Source organism: Somniosus microcephalus, chromosome 11, assembly GCF_052327205.1.
Source record: "Somniosus microcephalus isolate GS21.2 chromosome 11, FLI_Smic_1.0, whole genome shotgun sequence".
NCBI lineage: Eukaryota > Metazoa > Chordata > Chondrichthyes > Squaliformes > Somniosidae > Somniosus > Somniosus microcephalus.
Genome location: NC_140997.1, coordinates 94,025,016 through 94,044,087, shown reverse-complemented (window position 1 = coordinate 94,044,087; position 19,072 = coordinate 94,025,016). Strand labels below are relative to the sequence as shown.

The window sequence follows — 19,072 nt, the reverse complement described above, 5'->3', positions numbered from 1 at the left end:
AACCCATTTTCAAATGGTCAACTTTAGCCTGTCACACAGAGAGTCAAACTCTGACATTCGGTCCTGGGCACTGGGCAGTTTGATGGGTTGGACACTCACATTCCAGCTCGTGGACCAGGTTCAAACCTGGACTGATGGATGAGGCTCTCCCCTGTCTGCTGAATGTGAGGTGACTTTGGACAGACTCAGTCCTGTTTGTCCTGGGCGTGGATCCACTGCACGAACCTGCCCATAACTCTGCATTAAACGGGCAATCTAGCTCAATCTACCTCTGCCCATTGTGACTGGGCCGCAGTGATAGAGGTGTTGAGGTTACAGCTCAGACACGGTATTAGGGGGGTGAGGGGCAGAGTAGAGGGAGCTTTTTAAAAAAACTTATAAAGCTACATTCTGAACCACAAATTAACTATTTTGTGAGTTTTCCATTCGCATTTGAGAATTTGAATTCAGTTTAAAAATAAGATCTGGAAATCAAAAGCTGGTCTCAGTAAAAGTGACCGTGACGCTGTCGGATTGTTGTAAAAACCCGACTAGTTCACTGAAAGGAAGGAAACCTGCCATCCTTACCCAGTCTGGGCCTATATGTGACTCCAGTCCCACACCAACTCTTAACTGAAGTGGTCCAGTGAGCCACTCAGTTATATCAAACCTGCTACCAATGGTTCAAGAAGAAGGCCCACCACCTTCTCAAGGGTAACTAGGGATGGGCAATAAATGCCGGCCTTGCCAGCGACATCCCGAGAATGAATAACAAAATAAATCATCAGATCAAAAAACTGCACATATCGGAAAACAGGGATTGTAAACAGACACATTGTACCAGTGAGGTCGAGCAAATCTCCTCTTCTTTTGGCAGAGACACAAAGGGAACAGTCTTCCTCACGCTCTTCATCTTGGGATATTTCTGATACACGGCACCTTCCCAACAGGGACAGAAACAATTCTCAGTCATTGCAGCTTAGAGCCCAAACTGAAGATTCTTCATCAGCATAAATCAGTCACAAAATCTATCTGCACAGTCTTTAAGACATAGATTTACAGAACCTTTAAAAGGAGAAGTTTGCGGGGCTATGGGGAAAGAGCAGGGGGGAGTGAGACTAATTGGAAAGCTTTTTCAAAGAGCCGGCACAGGCACAATGGGCCGAATGGTCTCCTCCAGTGCTGTAAGATCCGATGATTATTCATCGACCCTCTCGCTACCTGTGCTGTCCCAGGTGATTGGCAGCACCATACGACATGTTTGAACAGTTTCTGCATCACTGAGAGACTAACGATCAACATCGACACTTCACTCTGAAGCTGCCACCACGTCGGGAATCTGGAGTGGGACTCGAGACCTTCAGAGGAGAGAGTGCTACCACTGAGCCACGGCGATACTAGGGCTGCAATCATACCCGTTCTGCACCACACAAGCACAGCTATACTCGGGGCTGTACTGACCTACTTTATTCCCATCCTCTGTGTAAAACACCGACTTTGAAACTGTCGCCGTTTTATTCCGCTTCATTTCATTTTCCGAGAGGTGAACCCACTTCTTATCAGGATGAGCTGGAGAAAGAAGAAAACAGCTATTGTATAAATGTTAACAGGTGTTTTCCCAGCTATGGATTGTGGGCTTTTCTCAATCGGTCAATGACTTGAGTAGGTGGGATGACCGAGGTCAATCCCAGGTTTAAAAATGAAAAGTTCAGGCAGAAGCAAAAACATGGCACCAACGTCAGAGGGATCAGGAGATGAGGAACAAGGAGGTAAGTCAAGAAAAGTGACGTCTCTGAGGGGGGACATTAACAATCTGTTCGGGAAGCAGGAGAGGGCACGGGGTCAGGGAGGAGAGGGCGCGGGGTCAGGGAGGAGGAGAGGGCGGGGGAAGGGGTCAGGGAGCAGGAGCAGGCGGGGGGAAGGGGTCAGGGAGCAGGAGAGGGCACGCGGGGGTCAGGAGCAGGAGTGGGCGCATGGTGGTCAGGGAGCAGGAGAGGGTGCGCGGGGGTCAGGGAGCAGGAGAGGGCGCATGGGGGTCAGGGAGCAGGAGAGGGCGCGCGGGGGTCAGGGAGCAGGGGAGGGCGTGCGGGGGTCAGGGAACAGGAGAGGGCGTGGGGGGGTCAGAGAGCAGGAGAGGGCGTGGGGGGTCAGAGAGCAGGAGAGGGCGTGGGGGGGTCAGAGAGCAGGAGAGGGCACAAGGGGGTCAGGGGTCAGGGAGCAAGAGAGGGCAGGGGATCAGGGAGCAGGCGAGGGAAGGGGTCAGGGAGCATGAGAAGGCGTGGGGGGTCAGGGAGCAGAAGAGGTAAGGGGTGGTCAGGGAGCTGGAGAGGACGGGGGGGTCAGGGTGCAGGAGAGGGTGGGGGAGGGGGTCAGGGAGCAGGAGAGGGCAGGGGGGTCAAAGAGCAGGAGAGGGCGCGCGGGGGTCAGGGAGCAGGAGAGGGCAGGGTGGGTCAGAGAGCAGGAGAGGGCTGGGGGGTCAGGGAGCAGGAGTGGGCGCACGGGTATCAGGGAGCAGGAGAGGGCAGGAGGGGGTCAGGGAGCAGGAGAGGGCGCGCGGGGGTCAGGGAGCAGGGGAGGGCGTGCGGGGGTCAGGGACCAGGAGAGGGCGTGGGGGGGGTCAGAGAGCAGGAGAGGGCGTGGGGGGTCAGAGAGCAGGAGAGGGCGTGGGGGGGTCAGAGAGCAGGAGAGGGCGCAAGGGGGTCAGGGGTCAGGGAGCAAGAGAGGGCAGGGGATCAGGGAGCAGGCGAGGGAAGGGGTCAGGGAGCATGAGAAGGCGTGGGGGGTCAGGGAGCAGAAGAGGTAAGGGGTGGTCAGGGAGCTGGAGAGGACGGGGGGGTCAGGGTGCAGGAGAGGGCGGGGGAGGGGGTCAGGGAGCAGGAGAGGGCAGGGGGGTCAAAGAGCAGGAGAGGGCGCGCGGGGGTCAGGGAGCAGGAGAGGGCAGGGTGGGTCAGAGAGCAGGAGAGGGCTGGGGGGTCAGGGAGCAGGAGTGGGCGCACGGGTATCAGGGAGCAGGAGAGGGCAGGAGGGGGTCAGGGAGCAGGAGAGGGCGGGGGATCAGGGAGCAGGAGAGGGCGGGATGAGGGGTCAGGGAGCAGGAGAGGGCGGGGTGAGGGGTAAGGGAGCAGGAGAGGGCGGGGTGAGGGGTAAGGGAGCAGGAGAGGGCAGGGAGCAGGAGAGGGCTGGGGGGGTCAGAGAGTAGGAGTGGGCGCATGGGGGTCAGGGAGTAGGAGAGGGCAGGAGGGAGCGGCAGGACGAGCTTGAGACAGACATCAGGAACTATGGGGGCAATTTTTACCTAACCCGCCCAGCGTGAATGGGTGGGAGTTGGGTTTGTTTGACACCCCATTGGCTTCAATGGACGAATGGTCTTCTTCATCCAAAAGGACCACGAGATAAACCCTCTCCACACGGAGAGACGACTGACTCTGACCCCCAGGTGTAGCAAAAATCACCAACATCATCTTTTCTGCCTAACCCATGGCTTTGAATCGCTGTGTCTCAGAAGGTCGTCCGCACTGTTCTTGGACACACACCTGGAGGGATGACTGCCTTCCCACTGCTTGGCCGCCACGTCAGGGCTTTCACTGCTGAGCTGCTTTCTTCGCCACTTTCCTCTCTGGCTTGCTAACGGAATCACAGAAAGCTCCAGTTAAATATCACCTTCCTCTATTCAATGGTTTGTATTTTAAGAGGTCACTCAATGGTTTGGTGGAACTGATTCACCAGCTGGGAGGGGTTACAGGTCAGTCAGTGGGACAGAGTTGAAATGATGTCTGTGAAGATAAGAGTGATTGAGGTGTGGGGTTTTGGTGAATGTGCCGGCCTCACTCTCAAATGTTACTCGCTCGCCCACACCGACTGACTTGGGAACTCCTCTAAACCAGTTAATCGTATCATGAGTCACTGCTGAATGTGCTTTTTAGATTCAATAAAAAACAGATAATATGGCAAAAGGATGACAAAGTTCCTCTGAATAATGTATGACCATTTTTTTAAGTGAGTTGTTGTGCACGGGTTAGATACAGAGTAAAGCTCCCTCTACACTGTCCCGTCAAACACTCCCGGGGCAGGTACAGCACGGGTTGGACAGAGAGTAAATCTCCCTCTACACTGTCCCATCAAACACTCCCGGGGCAGGTACAGCACGGGTTAGATACAGAGTAAAGCTCCCTCTGCACTGTCCCATCAAACACTCCCAGGGCAGGTACAGCACGGGTTAGATACAGAGTAAAGCTCCCTCTACACTGTCCCATCAAACACTCCCAGGGCAGGTACAGCACGGGTTAGATACAGAGTAAAGCTCCCTCTACACTGTCCTGTCAAACACTCCCAGGGCAGGTACAGCACGGGTTAGATACAGAGTAAAGCTCTCTCTGCACTGTCCCATCAAACACTCCCAGGGCAGGTACAGCACGGGTTAGATACAGAGTAAAGCTCCCTCTACACTGTCCCATCAAACACTGCCAGGGCAGGTACAGCACGGGTTAGATACAGAGTAAAGCTCCCTCTACACTGTCCCATCAAACACTGCCAGGGCAGGTACAGCACGGGTTAGATACAGAGTAAAGCTCCCTCTACACTGTCCCATCAAACACTGCCAGGGCAGGTACAGCACAGGTTAGATACAGAGTAAAGCTCCCTCTACATTGTCCCATCAAACACTCCCAGGGCAGGTAGAGCATGGGTTAGATAGAGAGTAAAGCTCCCTCTACACTGTCCCATCAAACACTCCCAGGGCAGGTACAGCACGGGTTGGACAGAGAGTAAATCTCCCTCTACACTGTCCCATCAAACACTCCCAGGGCAGGTACAGCACGGGTTAGATACAGAGTAAAGCTCCCTCTACACTGTCCCATCAAACACTCCCAGGGCAGGTACAGCACGGGTTAGATACAGAGTAAAGCTCCCTCTACACAATCCCATCAAACACTCCCAGGGCAGGTACAGCATGGGTTAGATACAGAGTAATACTCGCTCTACACAAACCCATCAAACACTCCCAGGGCAGGTACAACACGGGTTAGATACAGAATAAAGCTCCCTCTACACAATCCCATCAAACACTCCCAGGGCAGGTACAGCACGGGTTAGATACAGAGTAAAGCTCCCTCTACACAATCCCATCAAACACTCCCAGGACAGGTACAGCACAGGTTAGATACAGAATAAAGCTCCCTCTACACTGTCCCATCAAACACTCCGAGGGCAGGTACAGCATGGGGTTAGATACAGAGTACAGCTCCCTCTACACAATCCCATCAAAGGCTCCCAGGGCAGGTACAGCACGGGTTAGATACAGAGTAAAGCTCCCTCTACACTGCCCCATCAAACACTCCCGGGGCAGGTACAGCATGGGTTAGATACAGAGTAAAGCTCCCTCTACACTGCCCCATCAAACACTCCCGGGGCAGGTACAGCACGGGTTAGATACAGAGTAAAGCTCCCTCTAAACTGTCCCATCAAACACTCCCGGGGCAGGTACAGCATGGGGGTTAGATAACAGTAAAGCTCCCTCTACACTGCCCCATCAAACACTCCCAAGGCAGGTACAGCACGGGTTAGATACAGAGTAAAGCTCCCTCTACATTGTCCCATTAAACACGCCCGGGGCAGGTACAGCCTCTTTTTCTGCCTCCCCCAAGAGGTTGCGTGGTTAGGAGGTGATTCAATGGTGAGCGTGACTGTATCGTGAATAGATGGGGTGTTGGCCTCTTTCCAGCTTTCTTTTTGGAATTCAGACGCACTGCTCAACGGTCAAGCATTGTTTACAAGTGGCCTTACCATTCTGGCCAGGGACAGTGCCGTGGGTTTTGGTGCGAACAGCTTTTGAGGGCAGCGATTCTCCCTTTTCACCAGCATCTTCAAACTGTCCCCCGAGTCTGGCCGTGCCCGCGACTGCTTCACTGAGCGTCTCTTTAATGACTCGACCAGCATGGCACACTGCACAAAGAGGGAAGACACCCTTCAGATTCAATCTAAGACAGTGTCGTCCAACACAAACAACAACTTGTATTTCTATAGTGCCTTTAACATAGTAAAACATCCCAAGGAATTTCACAGGCGCGTTATCAAACAAAATCTGACAGTGAGCCACATAAGGAGATATTAGGACAGGTGAAAGAGGTAGGTTATAAGGAGTGTCTTAAAGGAAGAGAGAGATTGAGAGGTGGAGAGGTTTAGGGAGGGAATTCCAGAGCTTAGGGCCTAGGCAGCCGAAGGCATGACCGCCAATGGTGGAGCGATTAAAATCGGGGATGCGCAAGAGGGCAGAATTAGAGGAGCGCAGAGATCTCGGAGGGTTGTAGGGCTGGAGGAGGTTACAGAGATAGGGATGTGTTGCTACAGTAACACCGTTTTAACCACATGCACTAATTTTAGATGAAAACCCCTTACACACAGTACAGGTAAATGTGGATATTTACTGAATAAACATCAGGGGTTTTAATGTAGTAACAATGATTGAACTGTTTGGGTTATTAAACACACCTTCTGTGAATAGTTGGTAGCTTTCTCCATTTCAGCCAATATAAGGTGAATGTCGTCACTTTCTATAATACCTAAAAAAAACACAGATCATAAAATCAGACATTCAACGAACACAAACACAGGAATATTTACCCAATTTATCTAGTTGTCTCCCTTCCTCTCCTGAAGGCGCCGACTCTAGCCGGACTACTGTTCGACAGGCGCCCCAGTGTGCAGGCTTTCAGTGCCAATCTAAACTCGGGGGATCGCCGCAGCCAAGTCTGAGCCGGTCCTTACCCAACATCCATACCCGGGCACTTTTCTAGCAGGGCCACTGGGTAGCAATCAAGAGCGGGTACCCTGGCTGATTTCCCACCCACCCACACATCCTTCCGAGTACAGAGGCCCCAACTGCAGCCCTGGCTGAGATCAGGTGGCTCACCACAGAATGGGGAGCCAACCTGGGACCTTCCAGGTCCACACAGCGTAGGTACCACACACACCCTCCACAGGACCTCCCAGAATGTATTACCTCACACGTCTCCACATTAAACTGCATCTGCCACCTGTCTGCCCATCCCACTAATTCCCACCGGGGGGAGCTGTCACTGCACACTAAGTAAGACACACGGGCAGTGTTAGATCACCAGGCTGGCTGAAAACAGACTTTTTACAGACTGTGTGAATGTCCAAGGATGTGGTTACACTACAGCACAGCTCGAGAACGGTTTCTGCAGTGGAGTGTACTTTTCTGTCAGTGCCCGGCAGGTACCATAGCAATTTGAGAATTTGAATTCAGTTGGGAATAAAAAAAACTGTAAAAGTGACCATGAAGCTGTCAGATTGGTGTAAAAACCCGACTGGTTCACTGATGTCCTTTAGGGAAGGAAACCTGCCGTCCTTACCCGGACTGGGCCTATACGTGACTCCAGTCCCACACTTAACTGCTCTCTGAAGTGGCCTAGCGAGTCTAGAGATGGGGCAATAAATGCCGCCTTGCCAGCGACACCCACATCCCGAGAATGAATGAAATACTGCCTGTGCGAGTGCCCCCTGGTTTAAAACATCGCCCGTATCGGTGGAGTAACAGGGCAGAGTGTTGGAGATCAGACCGTGAGCACTAGCTGAGACTATAAGGAGGTTTCTCACTCACCTGTTTCTTGAAACCAGTGGAACCTCCCCCGGCCCGAGTGTGCCAGTTCGCGCAGCGTGCCCGCCGTTTCAAGCGGAGAGGCGTAACGCGCGGGGACCGTCCCACTCGGCTCGACGTCCCCAGCGCTGAACAGGCAGACGTGAAGTCGCAGATCGCGACCTCCGCAAACCTCGGCGACGTAAGAACAGACCATGTCCTGCGGCACCATCGAGAGAAATACCGGCTTCAGAATCAGGAAGTCAAACCCGAGCGGCAACAAATACATCACCAGAATGCACGGCATGGACTGAGGTTGCTGCAGTTACAGCACACACACCACACCTAAACCAGTCACAGATGTGGCTACATAACAACAGTGACTGAATTTTTAAAAAAAGCTCCTTCGGTGTGAAGCAGTTTGTGGAGTCTTGGGAGCAAATGATAAGTCGCTATGTAAACACAAGTTCTTTCTTCCTTGAACTGTGGCCTCACCCAGTGTTTACTTAACAGCAATTATATTTTGTGGCCTTAAAAAAGAACACAGACCAGTAGAATTGTACGATTATACAATCCATATTACATTAATATGAAGCTCCTGCCCTTATAAATCAGCACAACCTCTGAGTTACTGTGAGCAATGTCATGGGAGATCTGCTAGTATAAAATTTTGAGTTGTCACAGTTCAAAGTATAAAAAAGATAAAGGCAGAATAATCGAAATCACTGACCATCCACAGGCGTTGCTACGGCGACACGTTTTAGCCACTTGCGCTAATTGTAGTACAGAACCCCTTAACACAACACAGGTAAATGTACCTCACATGTGGACATTTACCCAACAAACATCTGCCACCATTCAGTGACCAAGGAAGTAAACCAGCCACAACGATCAAAAAACACTCGTGCTCTCTGTTTTTCATCTTAGTATTTTACCAACAAACGCACAGAAAGGTTAAAGTTCACAGGCATTCACCGTGAATGAATATTGAGATTACAGGCCTAACGATGGTGTCCGTTACTCATTGATTATTTACTGATCAGACATGCAATTAGCGACATCTGGATTCCCAGGCTTGCCACATGTGATTTCTATTGGACGACACTGGAACCAGCACGAAATTATTACTTTGCACTTATCTTTTTTATATTTTTGATACTAAAGGAGCTGGGATCCAGCTCCACACCTGCAGGCAGCCCTCTGCGAGTCCACCCTGACGACTATCCGACACATTTGAGTGTCAGGAGGCTGCAGAATGATACAGGTGGGTAGGATATTGTGTGTTTGTGTTGTGCATGTGTGATGGATACACTCGCTGGAAATCTGGAACTAAAGGCTGTGGATGCTGGGGGTCAAGTAGAGCTTTCAAGACTGAGATCGGCAGATTTTTGTTGGGTAAGAGGTATCAAGAAATACACAGCAAAGACGGGTAAATGGGGTTGAGCTACAGATCAGCCATGATCTAACTGAATGGCGGAATAGGCTCGAGGGACCGCGCGGCCCCTTTAACGGGCTGGGGGGGGGGGGGCCGTTCAAAATTCTGTGCATGTGCGTTTTTTCTGTTTAAAAGCTGGTGAGCCGGCTGCGCTGGAGCTCCGGGGCGCTGCCCCTGTCACACAGCTTAAAGGGAACATTGACTGGACTCCTCCTGTTGCTAGGCTCTGTCTGGGCTGGATTCACACCTCGGTCCCTAAAGAGTTTCCCAGTGTCTTGCACCACACAGATTCCCCATTCAAATCCATTACTTAACCACAAGAAGGGGGGGGGGGGGGGGGGGGGAAGAAAGACTTGCATTTCTATAGTGTCTTTCACGGCCTCAGGACGTCCCAAAGTGCTTTACAGCTAGTGAAGTACTTTTTGAAGGTAGTCACTGTTGTAATGTGGGAAACGCGACAGCCAATTTGCGCACAGCAAGATCCCACAAACATCAATGGGACAATGGCTGAATAACATGAAGGGTGAGTGCGCTATGTGCAGTAACCGCGTTCTTTACAAATGAGTTTAGAATTGGGGCATCACATGGAGAAAACCTTCCCGCAAGGATTACATTTCACTGGAGACCCCAAACCTGTTAAACTAAGTGCTGCTTCCTACCATCCCCTGGTCAGGAACTCCACTGGTAAGAATGTACACTCCACAGGGACCCCGCTCTTCACTGAGGTCATTCTCTATCGCTCCTCTCAACGCACCCATGAAGTTCCGACTGCCTCCGCACTGCAAAGCCAGGGCCCACCTAAGAGTGGGAGAAAGAATGGACGTCACATTCAACAGACACGCACATCGATTGGACACCTACCTGGGCCCAGGGCTCAGACCAGCACCAAGCAGTGGTAAGAAAAATGGGGCTGAAAGAAGAGAGCACGTTTCGGAGGGATGAGAGGTTTTTACGGCGAGTCTTACGGGAGTTGGAGAGGTTTAAGGAAGGAATTCCAGAGCGTGGGGCCCAGGCAGCTAAAGGCACGGCCGCCAATGAAGGGTCGCAGGAGGACACACAAGAGGCCAGAGTCAGACCTGAAAGTATCATTCAGTAAAATGTAACGGCAGGAACTCACCTCCAGGCAGCCTGCAGGTGATCTGGTGTTACAGGCACCATGCGGGGCTGGTACTGCTTAACCTCGGAACCAAACCTAGAAATAGGAGAACACACCAAGACAGCTCATCAACACTTCCCAAAACGACTGGTAGAAACGGCCAACAGTTCGCAACACCTCACCAAATCAGCAGGTACTTACACTCAGCCAATCACATGGTAGCAATACTACAACACCTGGATTTTGTGAAAGAATGAAGAGAAAGAGGGAGAAAGAGAAAGAGAGAGGAGAGAGAGAGAAAAAGGACTTGCAATTATATAGTGCATTCCACAACCTCAGGACATGATGGGGAAACACCCGTCCTCCCCTCCAGCAGAGAACATAAGGACATAAGATAAGAACATAAGAAATAGGAGCAGGAGTAGGCCATTCGGCCCTTCAAGCCTGCTCCGTCATTCAATAAGATCATGGCTGCTCTTTGACCTCAACTCCACTTTCCCGCCCGATCCCCATATCCCTTGGTTCCCTTAATATCCAAAAGTCTATCAATCTCTGTCTTGAATGTACTCAACGACTGAGCATCCACAGCCCTCTGGGGTAGAGAATTCCAAAGATTCACCACCCTGAGGGAGCTAGTCACAGGGCCGAGCCCTTCCATTACTGCCTTCTCTGTAACTCACGCTGTAAGATTGAAGCTTTCCTTATTGGTCATCTGTTGTTGAAGCAGGAGGCGCAGGGCATGCTGGATGTGGATGATGTGCATTGAATTGTAGAGCGAGGTGTCCACGAATATAATCACCCTGCAGACAGACAGCAGGTCCAGTCAGAAATCACAGCAACTCAGCCACAGTGCTTCATACAATGCTGGTCCCTGGGGTAATTACTGACCTCTTTTCACAAATGTTGCCCCACATCCTTCTGCTACTGGTGGAGAGCCAGTCAGCTCTACGCTCAAACCTGTTCATAGCTCGACCGAGCTGTTTCTGGGACAGAATCAAAATAACATGGATTTAGTCGGGGGGAGGGGGGAGAGAGGGCGAAGGAGAGAGAGAGAGAGAGAGAGAGAGAGAGCGGAGGAAAGAGGAGGAATGTGTCAGTTGGGAGCCCTTACCTGATACTCGTATAACAGTGGGGGATCCACGTGCACATTCTTCACTGTCCCATCATGCCACTCGAGCTGCATCATTGCTTTCTGTGTAGAAAACACAGCTGTTAATCTCACAGTCACCTCAAGCTGTATCTGTAAAACCAGAACCCAGAACACACTGGATTTCTGCGAATATCACATCTTCTGAAGATGCTGAGGAAAGAGAGTGAGGGAGTTTGGGAGAGAAGGGGCAGGAAAGAGAGGGAGTGTGGGAACGAGAAGGAGAGAGAGAGAGAGAGGGGGCTGGGAAGAGAGAGCGAGAGAGAGGGCGGGGGAGAGAGAGCGAGGGAGGGCAGGGGGGAGAGAGAGAGGGTGGGGGAGAGAGAGAGAGAGAGAGGGTGAGAGAGAGAGGGTGGGGGAGCGAGAGAGGGAGGGGACGGGGAGAGAGAGAGAGGAGGGCAGGGGAGAGAGAGAGAGAGAGGGGGCGGGGAAGAGAGAGAGAGAGGGCGGGGGAGTGAGAGAAAGCGAGGGCGGGGGAGTGAGAGAGAGAGAGAGAGAGAGAGAGGGCGGGGGAGTGAGAGAGAGAGAGAAGAGAGAGAGAGGGCGGGGGAGAGAGAGAGGGTGGGGAGAGACAGAGAGAGAGGGAGAGGGCGGGGGAGTGAGAGAGAGAGAGAGAGAGAGAGAGAGAGGAGAGAGAGAGGGCAGGGGAGAGAGAGAGAGGGCGGGGGGGAGAGAGAGAGAGAGGGGGCAGGGGAGTGAGAGAGAGAGAGAGAGAGAGAGAGAGAGGGGGCGGGGGGGTGAGAGAGAAAGCGAGGGCGGGGGAGTGAGAGAGAGAGAGGGCGGGGGAGTGAGAGAGAGAGAGAGAGAGAGAGAGGGAGGGCGGGGAAGAGAGAGAGGGGGCGGGGAGAGAGGGCGGGGGAGTGAGAGAGAGGGAGAGGAGAGAGAGAGGGAGAGGAGAGAGAGAGGGCGGGGGAGAGAGAGAGGGCGGGGGAGAGAGAGAGAGAGAGGGGGCGGGGGAGAGAGAGAGGGCGGGGGGGAGAGAGAGAGAGAGAGAGAGAGAGAGAGAGAGAGAGAGAGAGAGAGAGAGAGAGAGGGCGGGGGAGTGAGAGAGAAAGCGAGGGCGGGGGAGTGAGAGAGGGCGGGGGAGTGAGAGAGAGAGGGCAGGGGAGACAGAGAGAGGGCAGGGGAGACAGAGAGAGGGCAGGGGAGAGAGAGAGAGAGGGCAGGGGAGAGAGAGAGGGGGCAGGGGAGAGAGAGAGGGGGCAGGGGAGAGAGAGAGGGGGCGGGGGAGTGAGAGAGAGACAGAGAGAGGGAGGGGGCGGGGGAGAGAGAGAGAAAGCGAGGGCGGGGGAGTGAGAGAGAGAGGGCGGGGGAGTGAGAGAGAGGGGAGAGAGAGGGCGGGGGAGAGAGAGAGAGAGAGAGAGGGGGCGGGGGAGAGAGGGTGGGGGAGAGAGAGAGAGGGCAGGGAGAGAGAGCTCTTCAACTTGGTTCTGAGTGTCGGTTACTTCCCTGATATCTGGAACAAAGGACTCATAACGCCCATATACAAAAGTGGGGACAAAGTCGACCCAAATAACTATCGAGGCATCTGTGTAAACAGTAACCTGGGGAAGGTATTCTGTAGTATCATAAACAAAAGACTTATAAACTTCCTTGAGGAGCACAATGTCTTGAGTAAAAGCCAAATTGGATTCCTGCCAAACTATAGAACATCAGATCATATCTTCACCCTACAGACCCTAATTGACAAACACGTTCATCAAAACAAAAGCAAAATCTACGCATGCTTTATAGATTTCCAGAAGGCTTTCGATTCCATCTGGCACGACGGTTTATTCCTGAAATTTATCGAAAGCGGGGTAGGGGGAAAAACATATGATGTAATTAAATCAATGTATACAAACAACAAATGTGCAGTTAAAATTGGAGACAAACAAACAAAATACTTCCCACAGGGGCGGGGGGTGATGCAGGGCTCGCCCATCTCACCGACACTCTTTAATATTTACATAAATGAATTGGCAAAACTACTTGAACAATCTACAGCACCCGGCCTCACCCTATATGAATCCAAGGTTAAATTCCTCCTCTATGCAGATGACCTGGTTCTGCTGTCACCAACTAAGGAGTGTCTACAGCAGAAACTGGATCTGCTGGAGTCGTTCTGCCAGACCTGGGCCCTGACAATAAATCCCCAAAAAACCAAAGTCCTTGTGTTCCAGCAAAGATCCAGACATCAGGGACCCAAAATAAATTTCACACTAGGAACAACCAAAATTGAACAAACCACTAACTACACATACTTGGGCTTAAAAATCAGTTCTACGGGAAATTTTCATCTGGCTGTGAATGAACTGAAAGAGAAAGCAAGAAGGGCTTTCTATGCCATTAAAAAATCAATCCAAATAGAAATCCCAATTAGCATTTGGCTCAAAATTTTCAAATCAGTAATTGAACCAATTGCACTTTATGGCAATGAGGTGTGGGGACCGCTAACACAACAAGAATTTGCAAAATGGGACAAACATCCAATTGAGATCCTACATGCAGAATTCTGTAAAAGTATCCTCCGGGCTCAAAGGAAAACCGTAAACAATGCATGCAGGGCAGAACTAGGCCAACATCCATTAATAATCACTATCCAAAAAAGAGCCACCAAATTTTGGAAACACCTAGAAATGAGCAACCCCCAATGCTATCATTACGAAGCCCTGAAATGCCAAGAGAGGACCATAAAGAAGAATACCCTCAGTCAACTAGTCCTGGGACTCAGTGAAGTAACTACTAACACTACTAACAATAACCAGCCCCAGGACAGTGACAGCGTAACACAAAGAATTCGACCCAACACAATCGTCGCTAAGCAAAAGGAAAAATATCTGTCATATTGGGCAGAAACAACAAAAACCCAAAGCAAACTCAATTGCTACTTGGCCCTAAACAGACAATACAACATGGCTGATTACCTGACCAGGGTAAAGGATAGCAAAATGAGAAAAACCTTGACAATGTACAGACTTAGTGAACATAGCCTGGCAATCGAAAAAGGTAGACACAGGCAGACCTGGCTACCAAGAGAGGACAGGATATGCTCTCAGTGCAGTCAGGGAGTGGTGGAGACAGAGATGCACTTCCTCACAGCGTGTAGAAAATATCAGGGCATAAGGGAGAATTTCTACCCAAAATTCACAAAAATATGCCCGGAATTCAGAAATTTGAATGACGACCAAATACTCCCATACCTACTAGGGGAAGAGAGAAATTGTGTAACCTTAGCGGCACACTATGTTACAGCTTGCCATAAACAGAGGGACAACCACTAAATATAAGAAAAGAGTATATAAAAATTATATGAATGTATATTTATACACTCAGGGATATATTTGTTTGTACACTGTATGGATAGATCTGTATTTTTGTGTACAACCATGAATGTTTTTCGATGCTTTGGCAACATAAGATGTACCTTGTCATGCCAATAAAGCGATTTGAATTGAATTGAATTGAGAGAGAGAGAGAGGGGGCAGGGAGAGAGAGAGAGCAGGGAGAGAGAGAGAGGGGGCGGGAGAGAGAGAGAGAGAGAGAGAGAGAGAGGGCGGGGGAGAGAGAGAGAGGGCAGGGGGAAGACAGCTCCGCAGGGCCAGCAGCCAATCTTCACAATGGACAGTGAGTGCCAGCAGGAGATTTGACTGCAGCTGGACATACAGCCAGGCCCAATCCCGCTCTCTCCCGACATCCACTCCAGGAGTTACTGGACAAGGAGCAGGAGCAGTGCCCGGGAGTTACAAGGGGCACCTCATTTCAAAAAACAACTTTCACATCTCAATCTAAATGTACAGTCCGCTGGCCTTAGCAAAGGGATCTTATTAAAGGCAGCCAATTACTGAGTGACCCTGGGGAAGGGGCCAAGGGCCAGACCGCAGCGAGGGGGACACCAAGGATAGAATGTGGGGTCAAATGATGAGGTGACACCAAGTTTGGGTTGTTGGAGGAAGGAACGATGGGGTAGTTGAGGAGCTCCTCAGGGAGTGAGTTAGAGAAGGAGCGACGAGGCTGGATTTAAACACAGCGAGGACAGGGAGGAGGAAGAGTTTGGAGGCTGTGAGATTTGGAGCTTCAGCGGAACAAGAGAGGAAAGTTCAGAGGAGAACTGAGCACTTTAAGAGAGACAAGAAAGGCTGATATTTACCCCGTGCAGAGTCGAGGACACCGTCTTGCGGAGAATTGGCACAAATTCCTCCAGTGGTGAGAACGCATTCGGCGCCAACACTTGGTACAGGCTGAGCTTCTTAGCTGGAAAACGTTAAGACAGCCTCTGAATCCACATCAAGATCAACAGGCGCAGCAGCCACCGGGGAATAGGGCGGAACCTGAACCGCTGGTTCCCATATCGTCACAGTCTTCCCTCGGAGAACGTGAAGTAGTGGAAGGATTCACAGTCTGACAGGCCGCTACGTGAACACTCCTTCCATGGCTGTGACCAGCTTTATTCCAGCTGATGGAGGGTTAGTCCTGTACGGTGGGAGGGTGCAATGGGCTCCCACAACCCATACAATTGGGGGGGGGGGGGGGGGAAGGGTGGGGACACCCACACCCACACCCACCGGGTGCAAGTCTCCCGCTGGATGTCAACCCAGAATTCAGAGCTGCAGCTCCAGTCTCCCCTCCCCCGGGACTGTCTGGAGCTCCAGTCTCCTCTCTCCCGGGACTGTCTGGAGCTCCAGTCTCCCCTCTCCCGGGACTGTCTGGAGCTCCAGTCTCCTCTCTTCCGGGACTGTCTGGAGCTCCAGTCTCCTCTCCCCCGGGACTGTCTGGAGCTCCAGTCTCCTCTCTCCCGGGACTGTCTGGAGCTCCAGTCTCCTCTCGCCGGGACTGTCTGGAGCTCCAGTCTCCTCTCACCGGGACTGTCTGGAGCTGCAGTCTCCCCTCGCCGGGACTGTCTGGAGCTCCAGTCTCCCCTCGCCGGGACTGTCTGGAGCTCCAGTCTCCTCTCGCCGGGACTGTCTGGAGCTCCAGTCTCCCCTCCCCCGGGACTGTCTGGAGCTCCAGTCTCCTCTCCCCGGGGACTGTCTGGAGCTCCAGTCTCCCCTAGCCTTGACTGTCTGGTGCTCCAGTCTCCTCACGCCGGGACTGTCTGCAGCTCCAGTCTCCCCTCGCTGGGACTGTCTGGAGCTCCAGTCTCCTCTCACCGGGACTGTCTGCAGCTCCAGTCTCCCCTCGCCAGGACAGTCTGGAGCTCCAGTCTCCCCTCACCAGGACTGTCTGGAGCTCCAGTCTCCTCTCCCCCGGGACTGTCTGCAGCTCCAGTCTCCCCTCCCCCGGGACTGTCTGCAGCTCCAGTCTCCCCTTGCCGGGACTGTCTGGAGCTCCAGTCTCCTCTCCCTCGGGACTGTCTGGAGCTCCAGTCTCCCCTCGCCGGGACTGTCTGGAGCTCCAGTTTCCTTTCCACAGAACTGTCTGCAGCTCCAGCCTCCTCTCGCCGGGACTATCTGGAGCTCCAGTCTCCCCTCGCCGGGACTATCTGGAGCTCCAGTCTCCTTTCCCCGGGACTGTCTGCAGCTCCAGTCTCCCCTCGCCAGGACAGTCTGGAGCTCCAGCCTCCCCTCACCGGGACTGTCTGCAGCTCCAGTCTCCCCTCGCCAGGACTGTCTGGAGCTCCAGTCTCCCCTCGCCAGGACTGTCTGGAGCTCCAGTCTCCCCTCCCCCGGGACTGTCTGCAGCTCCAGTCTCCCCTCCCCCGGGACTGTCTGCAGCTCTAGTCTCCCATTGCCGGGACTGTCTGGAGCTCCAGTCTCCCCTGCCCCGGGACTGTCTGGAGCTCCAGTCTCCTCACGCCGGGACTGTCTGCAGCTCCAGTCTCCCCTTGCCGGGACTGTCTGGTGCTCCAGTCTTCTCACGCCGGGACTGTCTGGAGCTCCAGTCTCCCCTCGCCGGGACTGTCTGGAGCTCCAGTCTCCCCTCGCCGGGACTGTCTGGAGCTCCAGTCTCCTTTCCCCGGGACTGTCTGGAGCTCCAGTCTCCCCTCGCTGGGACTGTCTGGAGCTCCAGTGTCCTCTCCCTCGGGACTGTCTGGAGCTCCAGTCTCCTCTCCCCCGGGACTGTCTGGAGCTCCAGTCTCCCCTCGCCGGGACTGTCTGAAGCTCCAGTCTCCCCTCGCCGGGACTGTCTGAAGCTCCAGTCTCCCCTCGCCGGGACTGTCTGGAGCTCCGGTCTCCCCTCGCCGGGACTGTCTGGAGCTCCAGTCTCCTCTCGCCGGGACTGTCTGGAGCTCCAGTCTCCTCTCGCCGGGACTGTCTGGAGCTCCAGTCTCCCCTCGCCGGGACTGTCTGGAGCTCCAGTCTCCCCTCGCCGGAACTGTCTGCAGTTCCAGTCTCCCCTCGCCGGGACTGTCTGGAGCTCCAGTCTCCCCTCGCCGGGACTGTCTGAAGCTCCAGTCTCCCCTCGCCGGGACTGTCTGGAGCTCCGGTCTCCCCTCGCCGGGACTGTCTGGAGCTCCAGTCTCCCCTCGCCGGGACTGTTTGTAGCTCCGGTCTCCCCTCGCCGGGACTGTTTGGAGCTCCAGTCTCCCCTCGCCGGGACTGTCTGGAGCTCCAGTCTCCTCTCGCCGGGACTGTCTGGAGCTCCAGTCTCCTCTCGCCGGGACTGTCTGGAGCTCCAGTCTCCTCTCGCCGGGACTGTCTGGAGCTCCAGTCTCCCCTCGCCGGGACTGTCTGGAGCTCCAGTCTCCCCTCGCTGGGATTGTCTGGAGCTCCAGTCTCCCCTCGCCAGAACTGTCTGCAGTTCCAGTCTCCCCTCGCCGGGGCTGTCTGGAGCTCCAGTCTCCCCTCGCTGGGATTGTCTGGAGCTCCAGTCTCCCCTCGCCAGAACTGTCTGCAGTTCCAGTCTCCCCTCGCCGGGGCTGTCTGGAGCTCCAGTCTCCCCTCGCTGGGATTGTCTGGAGCTCCAGTCTCCCCTCGCCGGGGCTGTCTGGAACTCCAGTCTCCCCTCGCCGGGACTGTTTGTAGCTCCGGTCTCCCCTCGCCGGGACTGTCTGAAGCTCCAGTCTCCCCTCGCCGGGACTGTCTGGAGCTCCGGTCTCCCCTCGCCGGGACTGTTTGGAGCTCCAGTCTCCCCTCGCCGGGACTGTCTGGAGCTCCAGTCTCCTCTCGCCGGGACTGTCTGGAGCTCCAGTCTCCCCTCGCCGGGACTGTCTGGAGCTCCAGTCTCCCCTCGCTGGGATTGTCTGGAGCTCCAGTCTCCCCTCGCCAGAACTGTCTGCAGTTCCAGTCTCCCCTCGCCGGGGCTGTCTGGAACTCCAGTCTCCCCTCGCTGGGATTGTCTGGAGCTCCAGTCTCCCCTCGCCAGAACTGTCTGCAGTTCCAGTCTCCCCTCGCTGGGATTGTCTGGAGCTCCAGTCTCCCCTCGCCAGAACTGTCTGCAGTTCCAGTCTCCCCTCGCCGGGACTGTCTGGAGCTCCAGTCTCCCCTCGCCGGGACTGTCTGGAGCTCCAGTCTCCCCTCGCCAGAACTGTCTGGAGCTCCAGTCTCCCCTCGCCAGAACTGTCTGCAGTTCCAGTCTCCCCTCGCCGGGACTGTCTGGAGCTCCAGTCTCCCCTCGCCGGGGCTGTCTGGAGCTCCAGTCTCCCCTCGCCGGGACTGTCTGGAGCTCCAGTCTCCCCTCGCCGGGGCTGTCTGGAGCTCCAGTCTCCTTTCCCCGGGACTGTCTGGAGCTCCAGTCTCCCCTCGCCGGGACTGTCTGGAGCTCCAGTCTCCCCTCGCCGGGACTGTCTGGAGCTCCAGTCTCCCCTCGCCGGGACTGTTTGTAGCTCCGGTCTCCCCTCGCTGGGATTGTCTGGAGCTCCAGTCTCCCCTCGCCGGGACTGTCTGGAGCTCCAGTCTCCCC

The 19,072-nt window shown here is 53.9% G+C and overlaps 1 protein-coding gene across 9 annotated transcripts in view; it reads right to left on the bottom strand.

The window, feature by feature from the left end:
• vwa3a (von Willebrand factor A domain containing 3A) overlaps window positions 1-19,072 on the bottom strand; it is a 72,754-nt gene that overhangs the window by 25,921 nt on the left and 27,761 nt on the right. For all 9 annotated transcript variants that reach the window (XR_015079986.1, XR_015079985.1, XM_086001074.1 and 6 more), the window contains 12 exons: window positions 15,381-15,484; window positions 11,216-11,296; window positions 10,993-11,087; window positions 10,785-10,904; window positions 10,126-10,200; window positions 9,668-9,806; window positions 7,598-7,793; window positions 6,466-6,536; window positions 5,761-5,919; window positions 3,513-3,603; window positions 1,441-1,548; window positions 821-918 (listed from right to left, as the gene is read on the bottom strand). Coding sequence is in view for 7 of the 9 variants with exons in the window: in XM_086001074.1 (XP_085857200.1) it covers window positions 821-918; window positions 1,441-1,548; window positions 3,513-3,603; window positions 5,761-5,919; window positions 6,466-6,536; window positions 7,598-7,793; window positions 9,668-9,806; window positions 10,126-10,200; window positions 10,785-10,904; window positions 10,993-11,087; window positions 11,216-11,296; window positions 15,381-15,484 (1,337 nt within the window). In the remaining 2 variants the exon portion in view is untranslated. The remainder of the gene's footprint in view (window positions 1-820; window positions 919-1,440; window positions 1,549-3,512; window positions 3,604-5,760; window positions 5,920-6,465; window positions 6,537-7,597; window positions 7,794-9,667; window positions 9,807-10,125; window positions 10,201-10,784; window positions 10,905-10,992; window positions 11,088-11,215; window positions 11,297-15,380; window positions 15,485-19,072) is intronic.